Source organism: Perca fluviatilis, chromosome 16 (genome assembly GCF_010015445.1).
Source record: "Perca fluviatilis chromosome 16, GENO_Pfluv_1.0, whole genome shotgun sequence".
Classification (NCBI taxonomy): Eukaryota; Metazoa; Chordata; class Actinopteri; order Perciformes; family Percidae; genus Perca; species Perca fluviatilis.
Window position 1 is genome coordinate 18871814 of NC_053127.1, and position 26635 is coordinate 18898448.

A 26635-nucleotide genomic window follows, 5' to 3' on the forward strand; every position below is an offset into this window, starting at 1 on the left:
TGGCTCGCCATGTCACAAGTCCAGACTCACATGCAGAAGTTATGAAACATTGCTGCACTTCGCCCTTTCAAGATGACTCGAACAGGGAGCTGAGGAGGGCGTTAAATGCTGGATTAATTCAAACAGTATATCTTAGTGGGTCAAAACCCTCTGAATAGGACTTCATCCGCCTCCGCTGGTGCAGGAAGGTGACGCAACGCGAGAGCCTCATACCAGGTGAAGCGGTGACGACCATTGCGGCTAGACGCAGCAGCCGGGGCGCACTGTCCCAGTTCACAGTGGAATAAAGGGAGGATTAAGGAATAACTGGTATTGACGGAGCGCTGGTTTTAGTCAGGGAGTATGACATTGTGTCCGGCTGCACCGCAATGACAACCCAGCGAAGATCTGCCAAGCTACAGCTGCGGCGGTCGATCAGCGAGCAGCTGCGGGACTCCACGTCCAAGGCTTGGGATCTGCTGTGGAGGAATGTCCGGGAGAGACGGCTGGCAGGTCAGAGAGCCAAAAACCAATGGAAGTGAAACTTGTTTTTAATAGCCTATATGCGGAATACTACAGTTCCAATACAATTCAAATTTTGACTGACACAAGTCTGTCTAATAGATATATCAGGCTAAATAACAGCAGCATGAGCCGTGGACTGCTACCTTAAGGCACCCCATAGTGTTTAAAAATTAAACATAGATACATCATGGTCTGGAAATTGTTTTCTGACTACATTGATGTATATTTGTCTTATGCTTGTCACTGTTGGAGGTCATCATTTTCACGCCTTTTTTCAGTACCGCTATGGGATTTAAAACAGCTTTGCTGAATGATGCTATGGATATTGAAGACAAAAGTTTATCTCAGTCTATGTGCTGCATATAGCCTCTGTGTTATGTTATGCCTGTAGCGTCACGCGCAGCGCGCTCCCTGATATTTTGGGAAGGTCATTGTCAAATTTAGTGCTGAAAACAGCGCAGGCATGTGCTGTGGACAGGAGTCCAGCCGGGGCTTCAGATGCCATTCGCTCAGCATTTGTTGTTCTAATCTAGAGAATGGTCTATTTTGCTTAGGCTACTGCATCGAGAGAGCGAGGGGGTTTAATTTTGGATTACGCATTTCATACATGTGCATGGAGTCAAATATTCTATGTAGGCGCCAATGCACCAAGTTTGGAGGGTCAGTCGGTTCGCTCTATATTTACAGTGGCTTGGATGCGCAGACTTGTCTCTCTCTCAACTGTGCGTCAGAGAGGGAGGAGAAGGTGAGGAGATAGAGAGATAGAGAGAGCTGCATCTGTCTCCTCGGTTTAATGTAATTACCAAAATGTCTGCCTCTTAAGCAAATTAAAAGATAAACATTCCCACATTCACGACGCCACAAATCACCACAGGCCACGATCAGTCCCAGTCACTGTGCCTGTCAGGCGTATATCAAGTGCATAGCAGTGATAAATCTAATCAAAATGTGTGACCAGCAAGGGGCTACTTAGGCAATCTTAAAGATAATTTTCACTATTGCATGGTGGGTGACCGAATATTGCTTTATTGATGCTTTGTACACAATTAATAAGAAAGGAATATCAGTCAAATGGAGCCTCAGAGAGCACCTGCTGCCTCAGTAATCCCCTTTCCCCTAATTTCTCACCCTTCATCCTGTCCCAAAACCCTGAATCCCTCAGCCCCTCCTCCACCACCCCTCCCTCACCCCACTGCTTAACCCATCAGCTCACAAGGCACACAGTTCACATCTGTCTCGATCACATTTTGAGATGAGGGAACCTTACAATGTGCACATCTGGCCTCACCGTTAATGCTGGTATTCAGCAGAGCATTTTCCACTGAATTAGCAGCAATGACATATTGTATAAGTTAGTCCACATTAGGAGTTGGTCAGATGTTTTCAATTTGAAACTGTATTTGTCTGGAAATGATACATTTGGGCGATGAATACAATGAATTTGCTCCATGAAGCTTAACGTTAACAAAAATGAACATTTAGGAACACAGTAGTAATAATGTATACAGGACAAGCGCACATATAGCAATATTAATTGTCAGATGCAGTCAGATAACGCAGCATCATTCAAGTTTAGCAAGACAAAAACACATTCGCAACTGTGATCATAACTAGTTGGATGCATTAATGAACAGATGAGTGACCTGAACTGATTGTTGAAGTAAATTGTGATTGTGTTTATGTTTCCATTCAGTCATCCGTGTGTGAGTGTGTAAACTGAGAGTACACAGCACCTGGATTTAGAGGTTTTTAGGTTAGCAGTGGGGGTCGGGTCTCCCTTTGCATGTGGGATTTGTGGGTCTTAGTTGCTTTGGTGTGTGTTGGTCTATGTGTATTATTTGGGGTGGGGTGGGGGGGTTGTTAGAAAACATATATGCAGATACATGAATCTACGCAAATCCAAACCATTACCCTGAATCATCATTATTCTCACTCGCTGTACTGACAATACTCTGCTAGCTGTGAGTAAAACCCAATGATTGTGTAGTTAAATGATGTTATGTGTTTCCTGCTGATCAATGTGAATTTCTCATTAGTGGCCTCGAATGAATTGAGCAATCAATTAAAGGTAAATTCAGCAGCCTCTTGGTGTGCTTTCATAGATAATCTCAAGGCTGTATCAACAAACTGAGGTTTCAAAGCCTTCAGCAACATGTCAAATAGCTTAATTTTCTCGTTTCCCTCAAGGATCTTGTTTACCTGTGTTAACAAGCAATTCTTCCTACACTGCTCCAGAATATGCAAGATCCTGCTGCATGTGTTTTGTATAAGATTAGAAGAAGTACACACATTAGTTTAGTTTGTCACATAGTAGATAGGGGTTTTAATCTCTGTTGAGCCCATGTAAGGAATGGGGTCCCTTGGCTGTATTTAAATCTATAGGTTAAAGATTAAAGGTGACCAGGCTTTCAGAGTCACAGCCATGAAGCCTGGGAATACCCTGACTGTGGAGCTCAGAATGGTTACATTAGTGTCCAATCCTTTAGATCACTTAAACACTCCCGAAAGGGCTTTTTTAACCCGACCAGCACCCTTTTCCTATTTATACTTGTCTTTTAATATTGCCATTTTTTTCACTTCTACTTGTATCTTTGTGATTGTTAAAACATATATATTGTATCACATAGATTTTTAGTACAAGCATTCACCTAAACATGGACATGGTAGACTTACAATAAATGTTAGTGCCATTTCTATTTTATTTATACATATATCTTCAATTATATTTAGACCAAAACACATTCTTCAGGAGCTATGGATGAGATGATGACAAAGAGAATTTGTATTCAGGGATATAGTTTATATTTTATATCCTGTACTAGAGGCAAAAGTTTGGGTCATGATAATAGTATGAGATCACGGCTTGCAAAAATCTGAACATTGGAGTCACACAAAATGAGGCTATTGTATTTTATTTTCTTCACATTGTCCAACTGTTTGTTGTTGTGCCCCCACTCCCCGCATATTTGATTAATCTTTACCGTCACACAACTGCACATGATTTTTCAGTCTCCTCTTCAGTTTGTCTGTTTAGTTTCTGTTCCGTGTTGGCCGGCTGTAACTGAGACAGAGAGATGGATATTATATTACTGGCCGCTTACTACAGCCCTGTCCTGTGCCAGTCTATTTGTAAATGGACTGGCACAGGAGACACACATCTATTTAGTTCACTGTCATGTTACTGTGTCAGCCTGATGTTCCCTGCATCAGTTGGAAAGTCTGCTCAGTACTCTGCATAGCGTATTTGCCAGTGTATCGGACTGACATGAAAAATAATTAAAAAGTAAATGAATCTGTCCCAGATTTCCTCAAGAGGGCAGTCTCATCAAATTGAATCACAGATTTTATATTTTACAACTTCAGACTATTCACTTGTGTATGACCTGTAACTGTGACTAAAAACCACTGCTGTAATACCCCTCATTTGTGAGATCAGGTCTGTGTGTGTGTGTGTGTGTGTGTGTGCTTATGAGTGTTTGACTGGTGTCCTGAAATTGACTTTGCTATGACCTACTTTTCATGTGCACCCCCGTCCCATACCCCCTGCCTATTACCTCCCTAAAATGATTTAAAATGACCCTGGCAAATCACTATGTCAAACTAGGTCAAAGTCCTTCAGTGCATTCCATACATTTATCCTCCAAACTGGTTACTTTATGGCATCATTCAGTCACACATTTTAGACATTAGCATTGCTTACTATATCTACACAACAGATTTGTGTTATTGAATGTATTGCTAAAGCAGGGAATGTGGGTGTTGTATATGGGCTGCATCAGTTATGTTAAATTTCATGTGGTATGAACTTCATGGTGTGGACTTTTCTCAATGGCATTAAAATCCTACTCAACTTTAGTAACAATAGATTTGCTCCTACATACATTCCTCAGCATCTCACACACCCACACACACTCTATTGTTCTGCCCTTTCCCATGTTACATTAACATATGGTCTTTGGGATAGTAATTTTTCCGGGCCTTTCCCCACTCTGATCACATCTCCAATCTCAGATATTTGCTTCTCTCTCTCTCTCTCTCTCTCTCTCACACACACACACACACACACACACACACACACACACACACACACACACACACACACACACACACACACACACACATTTGCCTGAGTAATGTACCAAATTGTGTCTTTTGCACAGTGTCAGGAAGCAGGGCAGTATTCCCTAGGCTCTTGTGCAATTGGCTGCTGGTCATGTGACCAAAAGGAAAGACCTTGTGGAAGCAAGAGTTTGTGAGTCTTACTCCCATCTCAGCTGTGGAGTTAACATTTGTGTGTGGGTGGGGGTGTGATGAAGTTTGTGTGTTTGTTCGACTGTTGTTAGTTGAAGGGAGGAGGCAGGCGGATGTGGAGCTGATTTGGCTTCCAGTGAGGGCATGTCAGAGGCAGGAATTCAGGAGTGCTCTCACAACAACTCATCAGGGTGAGAGAGGGAGGAAGATTTGTAGGTTTGTGAGGATTAGATTATGTTATGGAGGCTGTGGACAGCAGTATGACCATTATGGAAGATGTGGCAGTGACTATGGACAGTGTGGCACAAAGAGCAAATTATGCAGGGAATGAAGTGGCAGCAAACAACAATCTGGAGCGTGTGGGTGATGCAAACGCAATAGAAGCTGCCAAAGACGAGGATGTGAGGGACAATGCAGAAAGCGCTGACACCGTCAGTGCTGACGACAGCACGGACTGTGCTGATGCTACAGACACTTGGAGTATGGAAATTGATGACATCATGGACAGCATTGATCAAAGTGCCAAGGGCGACAGTAATGACTGCGAGAGTGACGGCGACAGCACCAATGAGGAAACCTGTCTAGAGGCTATGACACCTGACGGGCAGGACTACTACCTGAGGCTGGGTGACACCCCTCGACGGCGCTCTGTCCTGCGCCTCTCACGCATCATTGCCCGCAAACAGCTCCTACGGAGGCTTGAACAAGGTAGAAGTAGAGAGAGAGTGATAGCAACGTTTTAATGTGTCCGTCAGCGTGATTAGATATGTGACTGGTTTTACAGTGTCTTTTTACCTGATTAGTTGGATGTTCTCTCAAGAAAAAAGGAAGATTTAGTCTTTTTTTCAACATTACACCTATTCTTTAGAGGTTTATGCAACACCAAAGAGGGATAGATCTATCTTCTGTTTCATCACGCTTTTTAAATATGCTTTTATTGGCAAGAGCTTACACACTTACAGATTGGCAGTACTCGCAAACTTTCTGGTTGTAATCAGTCGAACATATGGAGCCACCTCTCCTCCAAAGATGTCTTTCATAAATCTGAAAGAAGTCATAACAAAGCCTGAAGGACTGTAGTGTTATTGTTTTTGTCTATGTCCTGCCGACCGAACTTGTATTCCATGGCTACTTCCCCAACTTCCCGTCACATGACTCGTTTCCCGAAGAGTGAAGAGAACATCCTACTGTTCAGAAAGAGACTTTGGGCTATTCTTATGTTTGTTTAGTTCATTGTAGAAGATTAGTTATTCTCCCGGGTTTTCCAGGTGCAATGTTTGTACACCTAAAGATCAGATTTTGTTTTTTGATTCACCATGGCACATAACTTGGTCTTATGAGGGAGCAGAAACTTGTCAGGTCTTGTGTTAAGTTTTCTTTTTAACCCCCTGCTGACAAATGTGTCTGTGCGAGCCATATCTTGTATGAAGCATCTAAAAAAACTAATATGTGTGAAAGAGAGATAGAGAGAGAGAGAGAGAGAGAGAGATATGACATGACAGCTGTGGCAGGTGAGGAATGTAGATGGAGAAGCAAGTTTATGCCTGTGCTGGTTTTGGATGATGGTATGACTCATTTAATTTTCACTCCCTGCCTCTTGCATTTATACACACTTGCAATCCATGTCTTAGCAGCTGGTAGAGTTTCAGGCATACTTAAATATGAAATAACTCGGTGACCTAACCAAATCTACATCTGAAACTTCTCAAAAGCAATAGTTCAATTCAAATCTTAAAGTACATTTAGCTTTATATATGCACATGGTCTACATACAGATGGGTGACAGATTAAAGCAGCAAAAATAATAACAATTAACAAATTACTATGTTACCTGCTCAGCACCTAATGGACAAAAACTGTGACTATCTGTGGCCTGGTTAGCTCAGTTGGTAGAGCAGGCACGCATAGAGGTTTACTCCTTGATGCAGCGGCCTGCGGCCCTTTGCTGCATGTCATTCCCCCTCTCTCTCCCCTTTCATGTCTTCATCTGTCCTGTGGAATTAAAGCTAAAAGAAGAGTGAATATCAGACTCACCTTCATCAGGTGGCCATAAACATGATTCCAAATGAATGATGTTGCTCTGTGTCTGATGGACGTGGAAATAGGCAACTGCTATATCAACTTAAAAGGTGTTAATATATCAGTGTTGGGCTCACATCTAGTTTCTGTTTTTTTTGCTACGTGGCCATACAAAATCAGTTGTTGCATGGTTAAAGGAAAAAACAACAAAGAAGCTCTGTCACAAATCTATACTAAATAATAATAATAATAATAATAATAATAATAATACATGTTATTTGTAGAGCAGCTTTCATTGACAAATTAATCCCAAAGTGCTAGATTTCACGCAGGTTTTCAGAATGTAGTCTGTTCACGCTGGAAAAGTGACTCAATACACAATATGCATTCTAAAAAACGGACACTATTCTCAAGGAAATTCACACATACTCATACTCATCAAAGCATTCAGTGACCCTGTGTTCCCTGTGTGGAAGCATCTGCATTTGTTGTGTTTCTCCTGTCATGTATTCAGGATTTCCTTTAAAGTATCACCAGTCCGTATTTTCTTACTCAGTGGCAGTTGTCTCTAGAGCAACTCTCATTAAGTGCATCTGTCAGAGTAAAAGTTAATACTCACCACATGTTACTCTGCCTAACCACAAGGCTTTACTGAGCACTAAACTGTTTCAATGCAGCCAGCTAACAATAAATGCTCTAACAATGAATGGCAAAATAAGAAGCAGCACATACATACATCATGTAACCATAGCCTGAAGCCATTTAATTATTAATTGACAGAAATGTAAAATGCATTGCCGTGACACATTGCTTTAACTCCCTCTGCTGGAGCAAAAGTGGCATAACCAAATACTCAACCTGATCACCTTCAGTCTCATCCGATCTCATCCCATAGACCTTTTTCACGGCAGTCATGTTGACATGTCATAGTAGGAAAAGCACAGCTGTATTCAAAACCATTAATGATGGCTGCATTCCACTTAGGAGAGGCCCTGGTATTAAACCATTAATGATGGCTGCATTCCACTTAGGAGAGGCCCTGGTATTAAACCATTAATGATGGCTGCATTCCACTTAGGAGAGGCCCTGGTATTAAACCATTAATGATGGCTGCATTCCACTTAGGAGAGGTCCTGGTATTAAACCATTAATGATGGCTTCATTCCACTTAGGAGAGGCCCTGGTATTAAACCATTAATGATGGCTTCATTCCACTTAGGAGAGGCCCTGGTATTAAACCATTAATGATGGCTGCATTCCACTTAGGAGAGGTCCTGGTATTAAACCATTAATGATGGCTGCATTCCACTTAGGAGAGGCCCTGGTATTAAACCATTAATGATGGCTTCATTCCACTTAGGAGAGGCCCTGGTATTGTGCATGCTGACTCACTGAAACAGCTTACTGGGACACTTGATGGAACTGAGCCATCGTTAAGGTTATCAATTTCAGCTGTGCTTTTCCTACTATGACAAGTCAACATTTCTGCTGTGAAAAAGGTCCATTAACATAGTCTATTAACACTACCCATAACACTCAGTGCTGTTAATGATTATGGTCATTTGCTAACTCACAGCAGTCCTGCCATTTCTCTCATATTGTATATGTCCAGGGCCATATAACCTCACTGAGTGCTGCACAAGAGGCGCTGCGCCTGAACCTGTACCGATTTCATGCCAGTGTTGATGCTGTTTTACAGTACATTCCTGTGCGTGACATCATCGCAGATGAGCCATGCGGGACGGGGCAGAAATATTCCTCCTTAACGTCCCTCCCTTCCTTCCTTCATCCCTCTTTCTCTCCCATCACTCCTCCTCTGCCTTCTTCACTATTTTTTCCCTTTGTGACCTTTAAACATGAAGGACTAAGTGATTTAGCTTATGTGGGAATATGGCTGCTTTCCAGGCAGCCTGTGTGTGTGTGTGTGTGTGTGTGTGTGTGTGTGTGTGTAGTCCTGTAGAAGAACTTTGACTGCTCAATTCATGCCTATACGGCCTTAACAAACTATAAGCGGTCTCTTCTCTGCCCCTTATCAGTGTGGTTATCTTCTCTAGTTGTCAAAATAATTTTGACTGAAAGAACACCTTTAAACTTAAACATCATTTAAGTATAACTTTTTAAAATGAACACTCTCTAGTTCTACTCTCTGTTGTAACAATTATCCCATCCAGATTTCCTCTGACATGTTCAGTCCAGGAACTTCCTGTTGCTGTTCTTAGCTCACATGCCACTCTGGACGCCTGGGAAATTCAGTGCAGGAAATGATGTCATGCAAGGCACTTCAGGGTCCTTGAGACCCAGCACAAGGCAGACATAACACTGCGAAAAGGCAGTCATAAAGTAAAGGTTACTGGTGTTAACAGGGAGTAAATTAAAGGTAGAGCAAAGATAGGCAAAGGCACACTTTCAGAGAATAAGGCTGTGAAGACATTGGGGTACTTGTATTATGTGTATTATGTTACATAGCTTGAGTCCTTGTTATGTAAGGAACTACCTTACAGCCTCTTTGTCCCACACATGGAGGCCCACATTCACACGCCCACACACACACACTCATACACATACCATCTGTCCACCTTCCCCGCTGTTGTTCTAGTGGCTTGCTGCCTGTTGTCATATATTCTCCACAGCAGGAATGCAGTGGCATGGAATAGACTGAAGGCAAAACACGGTAGGCAGCTTGGATTAGCTGTGTCCGACTGAGTGCATTTGTGTGTTTTGTTGCCCACTAATAACGTGTTTGTGTACTAATTAATCTTTTGATTACATTCTGCACAGATGAATAGCAGTGCTTTGTTCCCATGCTGACAGGAGCTTTACCACTTGGCACCTTTGTGCACAAACACAAAGATGCATTGCCAACATACACAAACACTGTGATGAAGCACGCTGTTTTGTGTTTCAAAAAAAACTTTATTTATAACTATTGATTACTTTTGATGCAACACTAGTCAGCGTAATGAAGGTCAGTTGATAAGTAAGGATGTACAAGTATCTCTCATTTATTCATCTATAGGTCGTGAGCTTAGAATTATAAGGTTCTATCTCCGTTTAGGGTAGTTCTGAGATATTGACAATCAAAGTTTTTACATCCCAGCTGGCAAAACTGTTATGTAGTATAATCTAATATTAATAACTAACAAAATATTTTTTTTTACAAAAATAACACCACACAGGCATTAATAAACACCGAATGGATCAGATTATGTCAAAAACTCAATCTCGACCAAAAGTGGAGATAGAACCTTATAATTCTAAGCTCACGAAGTTCATCTGAAAAGTATTTGCCTGAAATATATAGTTTCATATTTTAAATAGCTTAGGCTCAGTAATTTCCTAAAATAGTTTTTAGGAAAAAATTACTCAAACAGGAGTAAATAGTGCATTGGTGACTATTTTCAAGATTTGGTGCACTCATGAGTATTTATGCGTATGTTGACTCAAAATAAACTACAGTGCCAATGTTCATTGTAATGCCAACCTTTGCAATGGTGACACTCATTGATATGTTTTTAATGGACAACATTAAAATGGACAATGGAGGTCTGTGGCTCAGAGGAATAAACAGAAATTATCAGGCTTTGGATACACAGACAACACTTGTTAGTAGGAACATGGTCTTTTCATAGGATTTGTTGACTATAAGAACATATAGAATGCCACCAGACTTATCCTTTAACTTCATCGTAAGAAGCTCTTCATCGGCATCTCTGCATTCTAGTTTCTCTAAAAAGAGTCTATATTCTTTTAATTCTTACATTCAGTAAATAAGCAGCTGGTGTGGTATGTCTTCCTCCCTGTGGCTTTCCCAAAGGGTCTGTCCATCTCCGCTGCCCCCCTCCCACCACAGCTGTCTGCCTGTCTCATTCTTTTTGTATTATTTGACTCACTGGGGGCAACATCTGGACTGTGCTATATGTCTGCGCTGGTGTGTGTGTAATGCATGTGTGTGTGTATACACTGCATTCTCCCACACATTGTTCTTGTCTGCAGTTTTGTACAGTAAAGCAAAAGAAAGCGGCTGAGGTCAGAGTCTCCTTGCTGGCCTGCCAGTAGGTTTTAGCTGACATTTGAAGTTAGCGTCCACCAGTCATCCGTCTGTGAGCTCGGAGGCTGGCTGATGCAAACGCCAGCTGAAATTAGCCATTTCCTCCATGGACATGACGGGGTAACAGCAGCTCTGGTGATGACAAAGAAGATGTGGAGTTGGTTTTCAGATTTTTGTGGGAGCAAAGAGGAAGAAAAGATGAAGAGGTTTCAGTGAAAGTAGCAGATGGGACATATAGATGCAGGAATGTATTTTTGTTTAGAGAAAGATCGTGAGGGGATGAGACGAGGTTAAGAGCAAGAAAGGTGCAGAAAGAGTACAGAGAGAAAATGTAAGGAAAGGGAAACATATTTAATTAGACATAAAGACAAAGGAACAGAAGTTAAGAGAAAATTACATTTGTATGAAAGATGTAAAAAGAAACTTACACAAGATTGAACAAGAGGGAAATATCAAGTAACCAAAACAAGAGTGAGGTGAAGAGTCTAGTGCAGCAGAAGCCAGAGAGACCTGTAAAAATAGAGAGATATTGTATGTGGATCCTAACAAAGCAGAAAGTGCGAGAGAGGCGGTTAAGGAGAAAATTAGAGGGAAGAGAAAACCTGCATGGGGCAGGCTGGAAGAGGGAGGCAGAGTTGTAAACACAGAAGTTGGAAAGGCAGCGAGGACAAAAGTACAGAATCGTTGCCACTTGATGGAAAGCTGGATAGCAGCGAGTGGATGTGCTATGGCATGGAGAGGAAACTGAGCAAAGGAGAAAGAAATAGAAGCATGTCATCACCCGCATCATGAGGGCTTCAAGTAAGTTCTCAGTTCTCTCACCCCACAGGCTGTCTCTGGCGTTTCTCTGTCTCTCCAGTCTATTTTCAGAGTGTTACAAGAAATATTTTTCATGACCTGCACTGATGTTGCTTCATATGTGATTTAGAGAGAAAGGAGTTATGCTGAGAATGCCGGGAGAGGAATGTAATTGCTGGATTGTGGTGAAAGAATCATTTCCTCAGACCGTTCTCATCTCTGATGGTGAAGAAGGATGCTTTTTTTTGCCCTACTGAACTTTGTCCCCTGTGTTTCTGCGGTGCCTCTCCCGTTTACTGCCAGCACCTCTGAACGATTGAATGAGACAAGTGAAAGTAGGAGTGGGCTTTTGAAGAAGGTTTGAGATAAGTGCAGCGACTGCAGACTGCAGAATGATGCAGAAATAATGTTGCTGTTGGTGTTTTTTTTAACGAGTGACATTATATTTAACAACTTTTTGTGGAAGTTTATACTATTTTGAACTTAAAACTTGTCTTATTTTGTATTGTAATGACCTTGTAATCCATTCTTTATTTTTTTTTTTTACATAATTTGTTGATCTTGCTTTGAGTTTGTCCTCCTACAAACCCTGAGCTTCCCACTCTCTCTCTTGCCCAGTTTGTTTTACGTATGGGTGTGTGTATTCATAGATGTAAATGGGTTTATGCATGTATGTATTTATGTATGCATGTGTCTGTGTATATATTATATCTTTTACATTGCTGTATTTTTTAACGTTTAAAAAAAATTAAATAACCTGTGATCGCTGGGACCAAGATCATTCAAATGTCTTTGTCAGCACAAATCTCTGCAGAGGGGGATTTAATCAGTGTCTGCTCATAAAGAGAACATATACACACACACACATACATAACAGTGCAGTGCTGGCAGTTTAGCAGTGTGAGCAAATACATACGCTGGTGGAAAAAAGTAGTAAAACAAATGCCTGTAAAAGTCTTGTGGTGCTGGCGGCAGCACCTAATGGGGTGTGGTGCCATGTAAGGTCTGTTAAATTTATGCATTAACGGCTGACATCTGGTTTATCTGAGTGGATATCACTAGTACAGGATGTATAATGTTAAACTGTGTAAATTGTTTCCTTTGTCCCTCACTGGCTCACTTCCAGCTTTTCGAATCTCATCATTCCAGTGAATTCCCAGAGGAAAATGTAATTCCCTGAGATGTTCCTCCAGCGTATGCTAAAAATGCTGGGATAGGGACAAATACAATGTTATGCTCTTTATTTTTTGCCTTTGAATCTATTTTTGTTTATTTTTAGAGAGCAAATAATTAACACTAAATATCAAGTTGGCCATAAAAGACATCAGTCCGTTGGGTTTTCATATTACAGGGTAGAACCATAAATGCCCCAAAATCAATATAATCAATATGTGGATGTGTGTACTCAACATGCATGCTTTTTTTGCTTTACAGAGATTGAGGCTAAGGAGGCATGTGATTGGCTTAGAGCTGCGGGATTTCCACAGTACGCCCAGCTCTATGAAGGTAACACACCACACACACACACACACACACACACACACACACACACACACACACACACAGACACACACACACACACAGTAGCCTAGTCCAGCATTTACCCAGCTGCGTTGTTTCGCACAAATATTTGCCCCTTCATATCTCTCCTTTTGTTCAATCCTGCTTCTGATCTTATTTTTTCCATCTCTCTCTTTTTCTGCCATCCCTCCATCTCCGTATCCCCATCTTCTGGGCCACGGCATTCTATTTCCAGGCTTTAGTTCCTGTCCAGAGGGAGGGGTCATGGGAAAGGCCTTGTTATCACTGCTGGGACTCTTACAGCTTCTCTTTTCTCTTCCACCTTTCTCCAGCCTGCATTTTCTTACTATTTCTTTCTTTCTGTCTGTCTGTCTGTCTTTTCTTTCTTGCTTTTCATTCAGTCTTCTTCCCTCTTTACTTCCTTCCATCTTGCAATCTTCCCTCCTCTCTGGAAAGCCTACAGGCGGTCATTCATGTGATGATCATCAGGTCTCATATAGTTGAGGCACAAACAGGAAATGGCCCCAGTAATCTAAGAAGTAGCTCTTAAAATGCAGCACACACACACACACACACACACACACACACACACACACACACACACACACACACACACACACACACACACACACACACACACACACACACACACACATTCAGAGACAGAGACTGCTGTGAGCTCCAGTAATGTGGGGTTATGGATGCCGGCCTCTGGGACTCTGCGGCTGCTCCTGGGCACACATGATGCCTGAAGTCTGCCACCACACACAGAGAATCACCAAAATATAAGCCCTGAGTCATTTTGGCATTGGCATGGGTAGAATTAAAGTTATTTTGGGGTTTAAAAATGTGTGTGTGCATGTTCTGTAAACTTCATGCAGATGACAGGTGTTAACATCAGTTGTGCCATGCTTTACATACTTTATTAACGGTTAAACTGGCAGAGAAAACTGCTGTCTCATTAACTAACAAAACTCAGTCTCTCTGACTTTCTCTGACAGATTCCCAGTTTCCAATTGACATTTCCTCAGTGAAAAAGGACCACGACTTTTTGGACCGGGATCTGGTGGAGCCTCTATGTCGGTAAGGGCACTTGTACAAACACACATGTTCATACACCCACATGCAAACCTCACTCCCTGGCATGCACATTTAACATAAGTAAAATCACAAATTCCTTTTCTCGTCCCCCTGGTTCTGTACTTGTCCCTGCAGCCTGGTGCTCACCGCTAATCATGAGAGGTCTGACCCCAGCCCCTAATGAACTCCCCATCCCCTGTCTGCTTTTTAGACACGCCATGCTTTGATCTGGTCACCTCGCCTCCCCTCTGCCACGCTCTGATCTCCCATTCAAAGAGCAGAGACCCTCAGGGGGCAAAATAGGGGGCTGAGGGGTGGAGGCAATGGGGAAGGAGTCAGGGGATGCTAGTATATTCTACCAGATGGCTTTGAATGTGTGTTTTAAGTCCCTCTGCACACTTTGTTTCAAATCTCCAATTCCTCTCTTCTCATTGAAGTTTCCCCGGCTTGCACCAACAATGCCCCTTATCTTTTTCTCTCTTCTCCATTCACGCCTGCCTCTCCAATGTCTATGGTAGAGGAGGGTGTGGTAATTATAGCGTTAGTGATTCCTAAAAGCTATATTGTGAGAGAATACACATTAAACCCCCTGAGAACCTCCTCAGGAGCTGTAAGACACTTTTTCCAGAGCTGTTTAATTTTTAGATTATACTGCTTCATGCTTGCAAGACTACATAGTATATGGAGCATACAATTCTTAATCTGCATGGATATATTCAACCGGGAAGAATTGTTTGTACCATCCTGCAGCAGAAATACAGGGTGTGGAGACTACAGTGGCTCCCTCTGTATATTTTCTAGCTTGAATGTTTACTTTCAGCAAGATAGACAGTTGATATGACAGCTTGCTGTATCCTATTGGTATTTTTTCTGGTTTATATGTAGCAACATACAACCCGTTGTCTGCCAGTTTGTATGAAAAAAGTAAACATTGAACAAAAGAGGTTTTCTCAGTCTGCTATTACAGGCTGAAATATCTCAAATGACAGAGGTCACAAGCCCCAAAACATGTTTTTAATGATCCCGTCATGAAAGACACCAAAGCAGACACCACCCTCCTAACCAGTCGATGTTCACATCCCCTGAGGTGCAGGAGGGGGGAGAAAGTGGGTGGGAAGGATGGGGAGAGACTTTTTGGTAAAGATGTTGCCCCTAGCATTTCAGAGCATGGAATGGGGATGTGTGACAGATTAAGGGAGGAGGTAGGGAAGTGGAAAGGAGTAGCCGGCTGTGTTTCGGGGGAGATGCCCTCGTTGAGGGTGTGGATCACTCCCAGCAGAGAGATACCAGAGAAGGAGAGGGAGGAGAAAAAGGCTGTGTGGGAGAAAGGGATATAGATAGTGTAATGAGAAGAATAGAGTCAGAAAACATCAGAAGGAAAGGGAGATAGTGGCAGTGAGGAGTGAGAGATAAGAGAGTGAAAGTGAGAGTGTGACAGTTCAGAAGGAAACAAACACACAGCAACAGACAGAACATATCCAACCTACCAGCTCTAGCACGTTTAACTTACTTTGTTTTTATGTTGCAGACGTCTAAATACTCTGAACAAGTGTGCCTCCATGAAACTGGATGTCAGCCACCCCAAGAAGAAAGTAAGACACATTATTTTAACTGCAAGCTTTCATCTCAACACACTCTTTGTTTTTGTTTTCTTCATGCTTTGTCAGCTGACATGAATAGACAAATTTCTAAAATATCTTTGTGAGGGATTTTATAGTTTAATTTTTGTTCGTTACTTGTAATAGAATCTGTGTTTAGCTGGTCAGTGATTCATATGTACATTGGAAAATGTGATGCCATGTTCTTCAAAGGGGATTCATGTTGATGTTCACACTTACAGTAACTCTAGTGTTTTTGCATTTGGTCCAGTTGATTTAAGGTTGGTGAGAATTCTGCCGTTCAATCTGAATAAATGAAAAGAGTAACTGACTCCATGTCAAATGTTTACCCTATATATCACACTTTAATGGTATTTATAAAATTCAGCTGCAGTGTCGACTAGTGCTCATGTCCATTGCTGATGATGAAGGTTAGATCTCCAAATCTGGCCAATAAAAGAAATGATCACTCCATGTGACACCGTTTACAACTTTTGATTTTTTAATAATAAAATTCAAAATGAACTAGAAGTAAAATAAAACATGATTTTTCTTTGGTCTACACCAAAGGAACTAAGTTTATATGTGTAACCACAACAGGGAATCTTAATCCTATAGTAACTCTTATTTAGGGCTTTGTGTTGCAATTTTTTGACACTGTAATACCTCCTTCATCGTTCCATAGGGTGATGACTCTGATGAAGATGACCCGTTGGCTATCAGTAAAAGGTGGACCTTCGAGTGGAGCAGCCGACGTTGGTCTCGCCTGCAAGACTTCCTGTTGGACAGCACCAATGAAAGCAGCCCGACAGGTCAAGGGGAGGGTCTGCTGCACAGCACAGTGAGCAGTGAGAGTGTGCTGACAGACCTGAGCGAGCAGGAGATCACAGAAATTTCCTCGCTGCACAGTGAGGACTCCGCCTCTGCCATGCCTGATTCTATATCTATGGCATCACTCTCTGCTTCCTACCAACCAGCCAGGGATCTTCCACACTACAACTCCCTGCCAATCAAGAGCAGCAGGCATAGGCAAGGAGGGCGGAGTAAAGCCAAAGAGTTTTTACGTCGCATGGAAGTAATGCGCACGTGGGGGCCGTCCACCATGCGGAAAAGCTCAAATCACAGGCCACCACTGGTCATCAGTGGGCCAGTGTTACAGGGGGAGGAGCCTCACGCACTGCAGATGCTCCAGTGTACACCCATCAGCCAACTAGAACACAGCCCTAAACACAACCACCAAACTGATGGTGACTCTTCCTCTGTCTCCCTTACCAATGATTGTAAGCCACAGTCCACGGTGAGTGTGAGCCCCAGCAGCGAGACAGTGGCCTCCAGTGTGAAGGAGCCTGTGTGTACAAAACACCGTACTGCCAGTAAGAGAAGCAGCATGTATTTAGAGGATATGGAGCTGCCTTCTCAAGGTAAGAGGAGTGAAGGACAGAGCCAGTTTGGCAGAAACCAGTTTCACTCATATGAAAACCTCCTTGTTCACATCCCCAAGGACCATAAACCAGGCACCTTTCCAAAAGCTCTATCCATAGAGAGCCTGGCGCCTTCCCCTGGTGACAGGAACAATGGCCCCCAGACACAAGCCCAAACTTTTTCACCCACCAATGGCCTGGGTGAGCCCTGGTCTGGTAAACCTTTGTCCAAGCCCCCCTGTCCTGGAGCTCCACGGGGCAGCAGGGTGAGTGTTTACGACAACGTACCGGGCTCCCACCTTTACGCCAGCACAGGGGACCTGCTGGACTTAGAGAAAGAGGACAATTTGTTCCCTCACCTAGATGACATCATTCAGCACGTCAGCGGTTTGCAGCAAATAGTGGACCACTGGAGCCGCAGTGTGCTGCCTGAGGATGAGACCGCGGAGGGAGAGGAGGAAGGGGAGGGCAGGACCACGCCCAGTGAAGGCGAAAGAGATGGGGTCTCCTTGAACGACACTGATTCTACAGGAACCAGTCGGGAGAGGCGGGACTCTGGAGTCGGGGCCTCGCTGACAAGACCACGGTGAGAAGCTGTTAAGGCATTATAACGTTTTTAACTAACTAAATTAACTAAAACTAAGTCCGACGTGGCAAGAAACGAGCGGTCAGACAGTCGGCTAACAGTTTAGCCTGATCATTTAGACCAATTTATTTGGAGGTAAAACCAACAGTGAGGGCACCCAAAAAATGTCAGTAGTACTAATCCTTCATTGTACAGGAAAAAAAAAACTGTGGTGCAGTAGGTCAAAGGTGAACCAGGAAGTTGTTCTATATACTATGATGGATGTTAAAGATGAGCAGTTTGGGTAATCATTTTACTCTTCACCTTTTTTTCTCCCCAAAACCTATTTGGCTCACCTGGAGTTTTGTTTTCAAACAAAAAGTATGATCGTTGAATTTCTTTATAGAAAATTATCGTTTTTTAGTACAATGGTATTATTACAGATAGGTAAAATGGCCCAAAACAATGATAATAAGACCCAATTTGTAATTATGCTTTATTAAATTGACTTTTACATTGACTCTGTCTCACATTTTTAACTGATATTTTCTAGTCTACGATGGCCCAGTTTCAGAACATCTGATCATCTGAACCAGCCAGCATCTTCACTGCAGATCGGTAGCCAATCAGCGGGCCAGCTCAGCCTCCTGCAGAAGTTCTCTTTGCTCCGCCTCACCGCCATCATGGAGAAATACTCAATGTCAAATAAACATGGCTGGACATGGTGGGTATCTGATCTGTATGTGTGTGTGACAATTTTTGCAATGGCCTCTGTTATTGTTACAGCTTCCTTTAACTTCTCTACATCAGAGCTGAAACAACCGGGCCATATGCACCAACACCTTTACACAAAACCATAACATCAACTTTGTCTGCTAGACTAGATCTACTTGGGTTTGTGTATCATTAAACACCACCAGCCAACAGTCACCATGACCTGCAAACACAAGCACATCCTTGTGTTTTTAACGATCAATCCTGTTTGTTTTTATCATCCCCGAGAGGGAAATTGAGTTGACCAGCATATGCATGAAGAGAACGATAATTAAAGCAGAGGCCACTCTTTCTCCCACGCACTTCCCTAATGGTTTTCTGTCTATCGCTCCCAGGTCTGTGCCCAAGTTTATGAAGCGCATGAAGGTGCCAGACTACAAAGAGAAGAGTGTGTTTGGTGTTCCCCTCATCATCCATGTCCAGCGCTGTGGTTTTCCGCTCCCTCTGTGTTTACAACAGGCCCTCAGCCACCTCAGAACACACTGTCTGGACCAGGTTAGAAAAGGAAAACAGCATTTACAAGAGTCTGTACATGTCCTCTGACCATAGTGCTAATCAGTGGTGCATTGTCACTCAAGTACCCTTCATGTTCTTACATGATATGAACTATGGTTATTCTACTTCACAACATTTTAGAGGAAATTGAATTGAATTGCACGTTTTACTCCACTACATTTATCTGCAACACACTTTACATTCAATAAAACATAAGATGTAGCCTAGAAATCTAGACGCACCCTAGCGGCAGTAAATTTAATTTGCAGCCAGGGGTGTCTGGCTTGCGAGCTGAAAAAACTAAACTCTGGTCAGGCCAATCACATCGTGTATAGAGTCAGTGGGCGGGCTTATGGCTGCTGCTGCTGGGAACAGCGGTCTTCTGGAAGACTTGGAGTTAAGCTTTTCTTTGAGAAAAGAACAAAGAACGGCACAGAAGTCATTCTTAAAAAAGGAAGATGTGTTCTGAGTTTTGCCGACCGGATACGGCAAAAGTTTAATCTATCAACTAACCTCTTTTTTCTCCCCCTTTGTGGCCCCCCCCGGGGGGGGTTACCATTGACACAACATCTTGATGTGGGTCTGGCTTGTCAGGCTACATAAGATGAGCTTATGAAATAAAATGCATTAAACCTGTAGGTTCCAACATTTGTTGCTTGTGACACCTCACAAAAAAGCAACACCTGGTTGCTGGTGCTTTCAAATATGAGGCAGCCGACATAAAGCAAATAATTGCCTTGTTTCTTTTCCATCTTCTTCATTGGCTTTGTTTGACTCTTCTTTCCTTCCTGTCTCAGGTGGGATTGTTTCGCAAATCTGGCGTGAAGTCTCGTATTCAGGCTCTGAGGCAGCAGTGTGAGCTGTCCCCCGACTCTGTGAGCTACGAGGACCAGTCAGCTTACGACGTGGCCGACATGGTCAAACAGTTCTTCAGAGACTTGCCAGAACCTCTGCTAACAAGCAAGCTGGGGGAAACCTTCCTGCATATTTACCAGTGTAAGTTGCCTCGGAGCTTTGAATGCTGTAACATCTGCTTCAGGGGATGTGATTGTAAATGGTTTTTAATTGTTTAGCTGGCCTTAGTGAAAATGTAGTCAGCAAACTGTGTCATATGTTTCAAATGATCACAAATCTTATTATAATGAAATGTATCACTGGAAAATTCTGGACACCATTAGTCAAATCTGACAGACAGTGTTTGATATAAAAAGTACATTTCTGTCTCCTTACTGTATGTATGATTTATATTTATGAAATATGCATGTGTGCACTAAAAGACTACATCAAAGATTGGATGTTGGGGACTGTGACTAATTCTTTCAGCCATCATTCCTCCTCACATCCTTTTTTCATTAGATGTCCCAAAGGAGCAGAGGTTGCAGGCTGTCAGAGCAGCCATTTTGCTGATGCCAGATGAAAACAGGGAGGTCCTGCAGACGTTGCTCTGCTTCCTGCGTGATGTCACTTCCTTGGTGGAGGAGAACCAGATGACGCCGATGAACCTGGCTGTTTGTCTGGGACCTTCGCTCTTCCACCTCAGCATACTGAAGAACGAAGCACTGTCACCAAGGTGCATTCACAAACTGATAAACATGCTTACATGATGCTTACATAGAAAAACTCAACGAGTGTGTAACTATTATGAACAATTGGCATGACCCCGCTACACCAACCTGCAAGGACTAGGTTATTGAAGCACTGTATGGATTAATTTGGGAAAAATAGCTTTGGTCCGTGCAAAATAATTTACAACATGGGGTCTAAGAGAAGTTTATATCCTGTTAATATGATTTTAGATTCAGTTTAGATTCAATTTTACGCAATTTTATGTTTTATGTTACAGCTTGCATAAAGGCTTTACATATGTATAAGAACTCCTTATAATAGAAATTGCTTTTACCTCAATAAGTTAATTCTTCTGTTCCTCTATGTAAATGCTCAAATAATTTATGTTCTGCATATTCTGTATAATTTCAATTCCTCAAGGTCAATCCAGAGGAAGTACACCACAGGTCGTCCCGATCAGAAAGACTTGAGTGAAAACCTGGCAGCCACCCAGGGCCTGGCACACATGATCACTGAGTGCCAGCACCTCTTTCAGGTTAGGATTTACGATATTAAATAGTATAAGATATATAAAGTGTATATATATATATATATATATATATATATATATATATATATATATATATATATATATATGTGTGTGTGTATATATATGTATATATGTATATATGTATGTGTATATATATATATATATATATATATATATATATATATATATATATATATATGTGTTTCCATAAGAGCAAAAAAATTATGAAATGACTGTACAATTCATTGTGTTGGCTAAAAAATAATGCATGACCACCACGTCTTAATATGTGACATTAACAGACAAAAATAACTATGTGAAGCAAAGTGATGTTGTTATTGTTCAAGGCCTCAGTATAATTGTGGTTAATGAGCTAATCATTACCTTAAAGCTGTCACTGTGTACAGTAAAGTGGTTGTAAGCATTTCCATAAGAGCAAGAATGACTAAATCTTCTTAACCCACAGAGGATAGTGTCATTCGTCCAAAACATGAAAGTGACAAGTGTTGGAGTTTAAAGGTTTTTGAAGGATAATGATATTTAAAAGGCAGGGAGATTTGATATTAAACTGTTCCACTTTTGTAAAAAAAAAACCTTGAGCTGGTATGACATATTTATCTAAGTGCATATGCTACTGCTCTAATGGCAAATGAACAACCAGTCAAATAGCATTTTTTATTGTTCTATTTTCTGCTTTAGACATGGTAGTACTTTTGTGTTGTGCGATGTGATGTGATGCACGTCCTCCGGCTTTTTCCCAGATCCCAGAGGAGATGGTGACCCAGTCACGTAACTCCTACATGGAGGCTGAGCTGATGGTGCCCCCGCTGGAAGAGCTGTGCAAGGCTCACGGGGAGGAAGTGGATGAGGACGAGGAAGAGGAGGATGAGGAGGTATCCTATCATGCACACCTAGAAAGGCTGGTTCAGAACCTGCTGGAAGAGGCCAAAGATAAAAGCAGAGGCTGGGTGTCTCGCTCAACTACTGCCCATACAGAACTGGCATTTAAAAAGGTATGTGATTATTGAATTTCTGGAATATCATGGGATTTTGAGAGGGCATGAAAGAAAGAAAGAAAGAAAGAAAGAAGGAAAGACAGGGAATATCAGCGTCTTCATAAATGTATTTGAAATGATTACACTACTTTGCATACTTTGTGTAATTTTCAGTTAGCTTCTCCACAGGAAGCATAAATCAAGTACTTCAACCTGACTCAACTTGACTGTTTAACTCCAGAGGTTTAGTGAGCCATAAAAACGGAAATTAAAGAATTTTTTTTCACATCTCTGTGCATGGAGACCCACATGTTCAAATTATACATGATCAGATAATGTATAATGTATAAATCAAACACTCATGATGTATTTGTGTGTAAGGTGGGAGATGGTAACCCTCTGAGGCGGTGGCGAGTGTGTGTTGAGGTGTCAGCAACTCCTAGTGAAGTGCTGCAGCGGCTGCTGAGAGAGCGCCCTCTGTGGCAGACTGAACTACAGCAGGAGAAGGTTCTGGAGACGCTGGATAAACAGACAGACGTGTACCAGTACTCCTGTGGCAACATGGCACCTCAACCCAGCTGTGACTATGTGGTACTAAGGTCAGGATTAATTAATTTAAAATATTGGCATGCTTTTGTGTGATTTGGAATATAGTTATCTATATACCAACAGATGGACAGATCACAACATGTATTTTAAGTCAAAACAACCTGCTCAAACATTCCCTAAAATACATTTCTAAAATATCGTACTGTATAATAAAGTAGAGATGGAACAATTGGTTGATTAGTCCATTGAAAGAAAATGAATTGGCAGCTATTAAGTCTTTTTTTTTTAAGCAGAAACACCGAACGTGATGGTTCCAGGTTCTCATATATGAGAATTTGCTGCTTTTTTTTTGGCTTGCATTATAGTAAATTGAATAGTTTTTGGTTTTGGACAGTTTGTCAGACAAAACAAGACATCATTAACATGTGGTGGTCATTTTAAATTTTTTGTACCTATGTTTTATAGACCAACAATTTAACGATTAATCACGAAAGTAATCTGCAGATTAGTCAACAATGAAAATAATAATTAGTTGCAGTCCTGAAAAAAGAAATTCACTAAACAATATCTCACATGCCCACATTAAATGCCTGACTGAACTCACCACTTTTCTCTTCTTTGTCTCTCCGCCCACTCAGGTCATGGCGTACAGACCTGTGTAAAGGCTCCTGTACGCTGGTGTGTGTGTCCATCGAACATGATGACAGCCCACGCACGGGAGCAGTGAGGGGGGTGGTGCTGGAGTCACAGTACCTCCTCGAACCTTGTGGGACTGGAAGGACCAGGCTCACCCATATCTCCAGAGTGGATCTCAGGTTTGGGCAGACTTCAAGTGCTTTGATAGTAAAGCTTTTAATAAACATTGCAATCATTAATATGCATTATTTGATATTCTTGTCACAGGGGAAGATCTCCAGAATGGTACAACAAAGCATTTGGTCACCTGTGTGTTAATGAAGCCCAGAGGATCCGCTCCTCTTTTCACCCGCCAGATCAGACAACTACTGAGGCCAAAATCTAAACCCCAGAACTCAAGCTTTATCTTGGGTCACACTGCCAGAGCAGCTGGACCTGAGAACCAGTGACCCAGGAGAGGAATCATTCAGGCAGTGGACTTTAGTGTCTTTTCACGCTGCTGAGCCACACTGAGCTTTACTGTACCATACCTTACTGAGTTACAGTCATTTACACACAGAAAATGAATTTTTGTATTACAGTAATTATATTAATTCTGCAGAACAACATATCACTACTTATTTATCTCATACATTATGATTTTCAGTGCCATTTTTTGCCCCACGGAGCAAACGTTAGTTTGCAATTTCAAATATTAAAATGGCTTATTTAACTTATTTGAATAGCGATTGATGTCTCAAATAATTGGCTAGCAACCATGTGCATTATCGGGGGGATGAGGTTGTGCAGACAGAGAGTATTTTTGGTATTTATTGCTCTTGGTCATTCTTCCACATCCTCATCTACTTATCCCATATCTTGCAAAAGAAATTACCTTATAAAACAGCCAGCACTATAAGGCGTGATCATGACATGGTTGCAGTCTCTAACACCTTAATTTGATCTAGCTATTACTGATTTCATAGTATGTAAAAAAATATTTACATCTTACGCCTGTAATAGCCACAATTCTTTATTAATCTGTCCATCTATAAACTAAGCTGTGAATGTATCACTTACATATGCACATTTATAAAATGCTCTTGATTATGATCAAGCCTTCCACAGATAAAGATGCATAAATCCCAGTGCTCTAAAAACTAATCTGGAATGACCAGGACCAGTACAATATGGCTACATGTCGCATTACATTGTGAAAAGTGCACTAGTTCAGGAAAAGCAAGCACATGAGGGATCTGGATCACAGAAATGGGAAACATTCATCTGTTCCATAAATGTGCCGTTATGGATACATTGTGTTGGATATCACTGTTGATTTAGTTCTGTCACTATTTTCAGTGTTAATCTTATCTAAATGTTATTTTAATGTTATTATTGCCATTATATCAATGTTTATTGTATCACTTTTTTGCCATCATGTTATACAATGTCTAAGACATGTGACCATTTCACTGCTTCTGGGAAGCATGTTTGAAATTGTGTGTGTGTGGGTGTGTGCATGGATGGATGTGCCTGTGTATCTGCTTTTTAGGTATACGTACAGCCTTTATTGTAAATAAATATGACGCTTTCTGTGCCAGCAGATCAAACATCATAGCTTTTCAGGGTCTTCCTATCATATTGATATGCTGAAATGTGAACCTTCTACACGCCATCCTACTAAAGCAACAGCAGACTAACGCTTGCTCTGCCATGGCACTGCCTGGGCTTTTTTTTGTTTCGGCTGTAGTCGTTGCTATGGTGTTGCTATGATACAATATCTCTACAGTGTCACCAAATCCTGCGTGAATGCTGTCAGCTGGTGTGGCATGTGTTGTGTGTATGTGTAAATAAGTGTGTATGAGAGAAACAAAATGACAAAGATTGAGTGAGTGACATTGACGTGAGCCCTCGGCTGTGTGGGGAGGGGCTCCAAACCTATCTAAGTAGCTGAGACCAGGGGGATTTATGCTTGGTCATTTCTGACAAAGTGACAGAAAAACAACAACCATTGTTTCTAAACAAGAGAATAAAAAATTCAACATAACATTGTATTCTGTGTTCTTCAGTCTTATATATGACATGTTTTAAAAGGCATAATAGCATGAAAATACATTATCACACATAATATTTTACTGTTTATGTGGTCTTGTGTCCATTGAGTGGTGCTGTTGCCACACTGGATTCTGCCATGGAAAATATTTTAGATAACTTTAGTGTCACAGGGTTCTCCTTATGAAGATTTTCACAGCTCTCTCCTTGTGTCCTTTCAATGGATGGATGCAGGAAACTAAACCTCCACAGCTCGGATCAATACTCAATCACATTTACCTACTTAGCCGTGTTATATGGGGACCCTCACAGAGGGCGATGAAGGTGTTTTAATACAGATGCTGTTCTCCCTGTAAGCCAGGATGTCTGCCATTTTTAAAACAGAAATGAATGAAACATTACTTTAACTTCTACCTCATTTAACATGTCAGTGATTTTTATCTCAAATGTAGGGCACACTGTTACAGCTCCTGAATGTCAATGATCATCTGCACTGTGGGTGTACTTTAGTACATGGAGTCTGACGGATGAGAAACATCGTATTGCAAATTACGCTATGAAAAAAAAGGATTACTGACAAGGTGAATCGAGCATTGATTTTTTCCCCAAGTGAATCCACCTTATTCCAGAGGGGTATATTTTCTAAGCAAATGTTGAAATTATGAAGACATTGACTGTGCAAAAGAAATTTCCATGTGATATGACAATGCTGGCTATTAATGTATTCAGATAAAATGCAGAGGGATTTATGAGATCATCAATGTTCTTTCATGCAGAGTGCCTGTCCAGCTACTACCTCTGTTCAAGAAGTCTTTATATCCCCAGTGCTATATGTCCTTGGGTTTAAACACAGAGTAAGTATCTTAATTGATAGAAAAGAGTGTCAGTGTCCCAGGAATATGACTATGGTGATGATTCTGAGCCTCAGTACTGTTAAAAAAAAACACATTCATAGTGCTGCATGAAAAAAAAATAATGTTAAATTCCCATTATTTACAGGGTTTTGGGGGATGTAAACGGAAAGTATAATGTTGCCATGGAGTCAGTTAGTTAGCTGTGGGCTACAACTTGAGCCCTGTTTTATGCCTCTGCGCCGGCAATAGCCTGGAGGCATTATATTTTCGGGGTTTTCCGTCGGTGTGTCCGTGCATCCATATGTCTCTCCCATTCTCGTGAACGCGATATCTCAGGAATGCCGTGAGGAATGTTCTTTAAATTTGGCACAAATGTACTTGGACTCAAGGATGAAATTATT

At 41.6% G+C, this 26635-nt stretch overlaps 1 protein-coding gene across 3 annotated transcripts; it reads left to right on the forward strand.

Moving 5' to 3' along the window:
• On the forward strand, positions 1 to 25375 carry LOC120543712 (stAR-related lipid transfer protein 13-like). 3 transcript variants are annotated; one of them, XM_039776880.1, is made up of 14 exons: positions 1 to 492; positions 13055 to 13126; positions 14143 to 14224; positions 15750 to 15813; positions 16505 to 17826; positions 18359 to 18529; positions 18915 to 19074; positions 19872 to 20070; positions 20431 to 20644; positions 21061 to 21175; positions 21931 to 22182; positions 22546 to 22763; positions 23352 to 23528; positions 23617 to 25375. In XM_039776880.1, exons 1-14 carry the CDS (start codon positions 369 to 371, stop codon positions 23732 to 23734), a joined length of 3288 nt encoding a protein of 1095 aa, XP_039632814.1. In that variant the 5' UTR covers positions 1 to 368; the 3' UTR covers positions 23735 to 25375. The 3 variants fall into 3 exon arrangements, with proteins under 3 accessions (XP_039632814.1, XP_039632813.1, XP_039632815.1); XM_039776879.1 differs by lacking the exon at positions 1 to 492 and adding an exon at positions 4735 to 5463; XM_039776881.1 differs by lacking the exon at positions 1 to 492 and adding an exon at positions 10443 to 11623.
• The last annotated feature ends 1260 nt before the right edge of the window (positions 25376 to 26635 follow it).

What these genes read in the sequence shown, in the direction of transcription:
- LOC120543712 (XM_039776879.1), top strand. Translation starts at nt 4,995, where the DNA reads ATGGAGGCTGTGGACAGCAGTATGACCATTATGGAAGATGTGGCAGTG. An exon ending in GTACGCCCAGCTCTATGAAG is followed by an intron (nt 13,127 to 14,142) that starts GTAACACACCAC and finishes TTTCTCTGACAG; the next exon opens with ATTCCCAGTTTCCAATTGAC. An exon ending in AGTGCCAGCACCTCTTTCAG is followed by an intron (nt 21,176 to 21,930) that starts GTTAGGATTTAC and finishes GCTTTTTCCCAG; the next exon opens with ATCCCAGAGGAGATGGTGAC.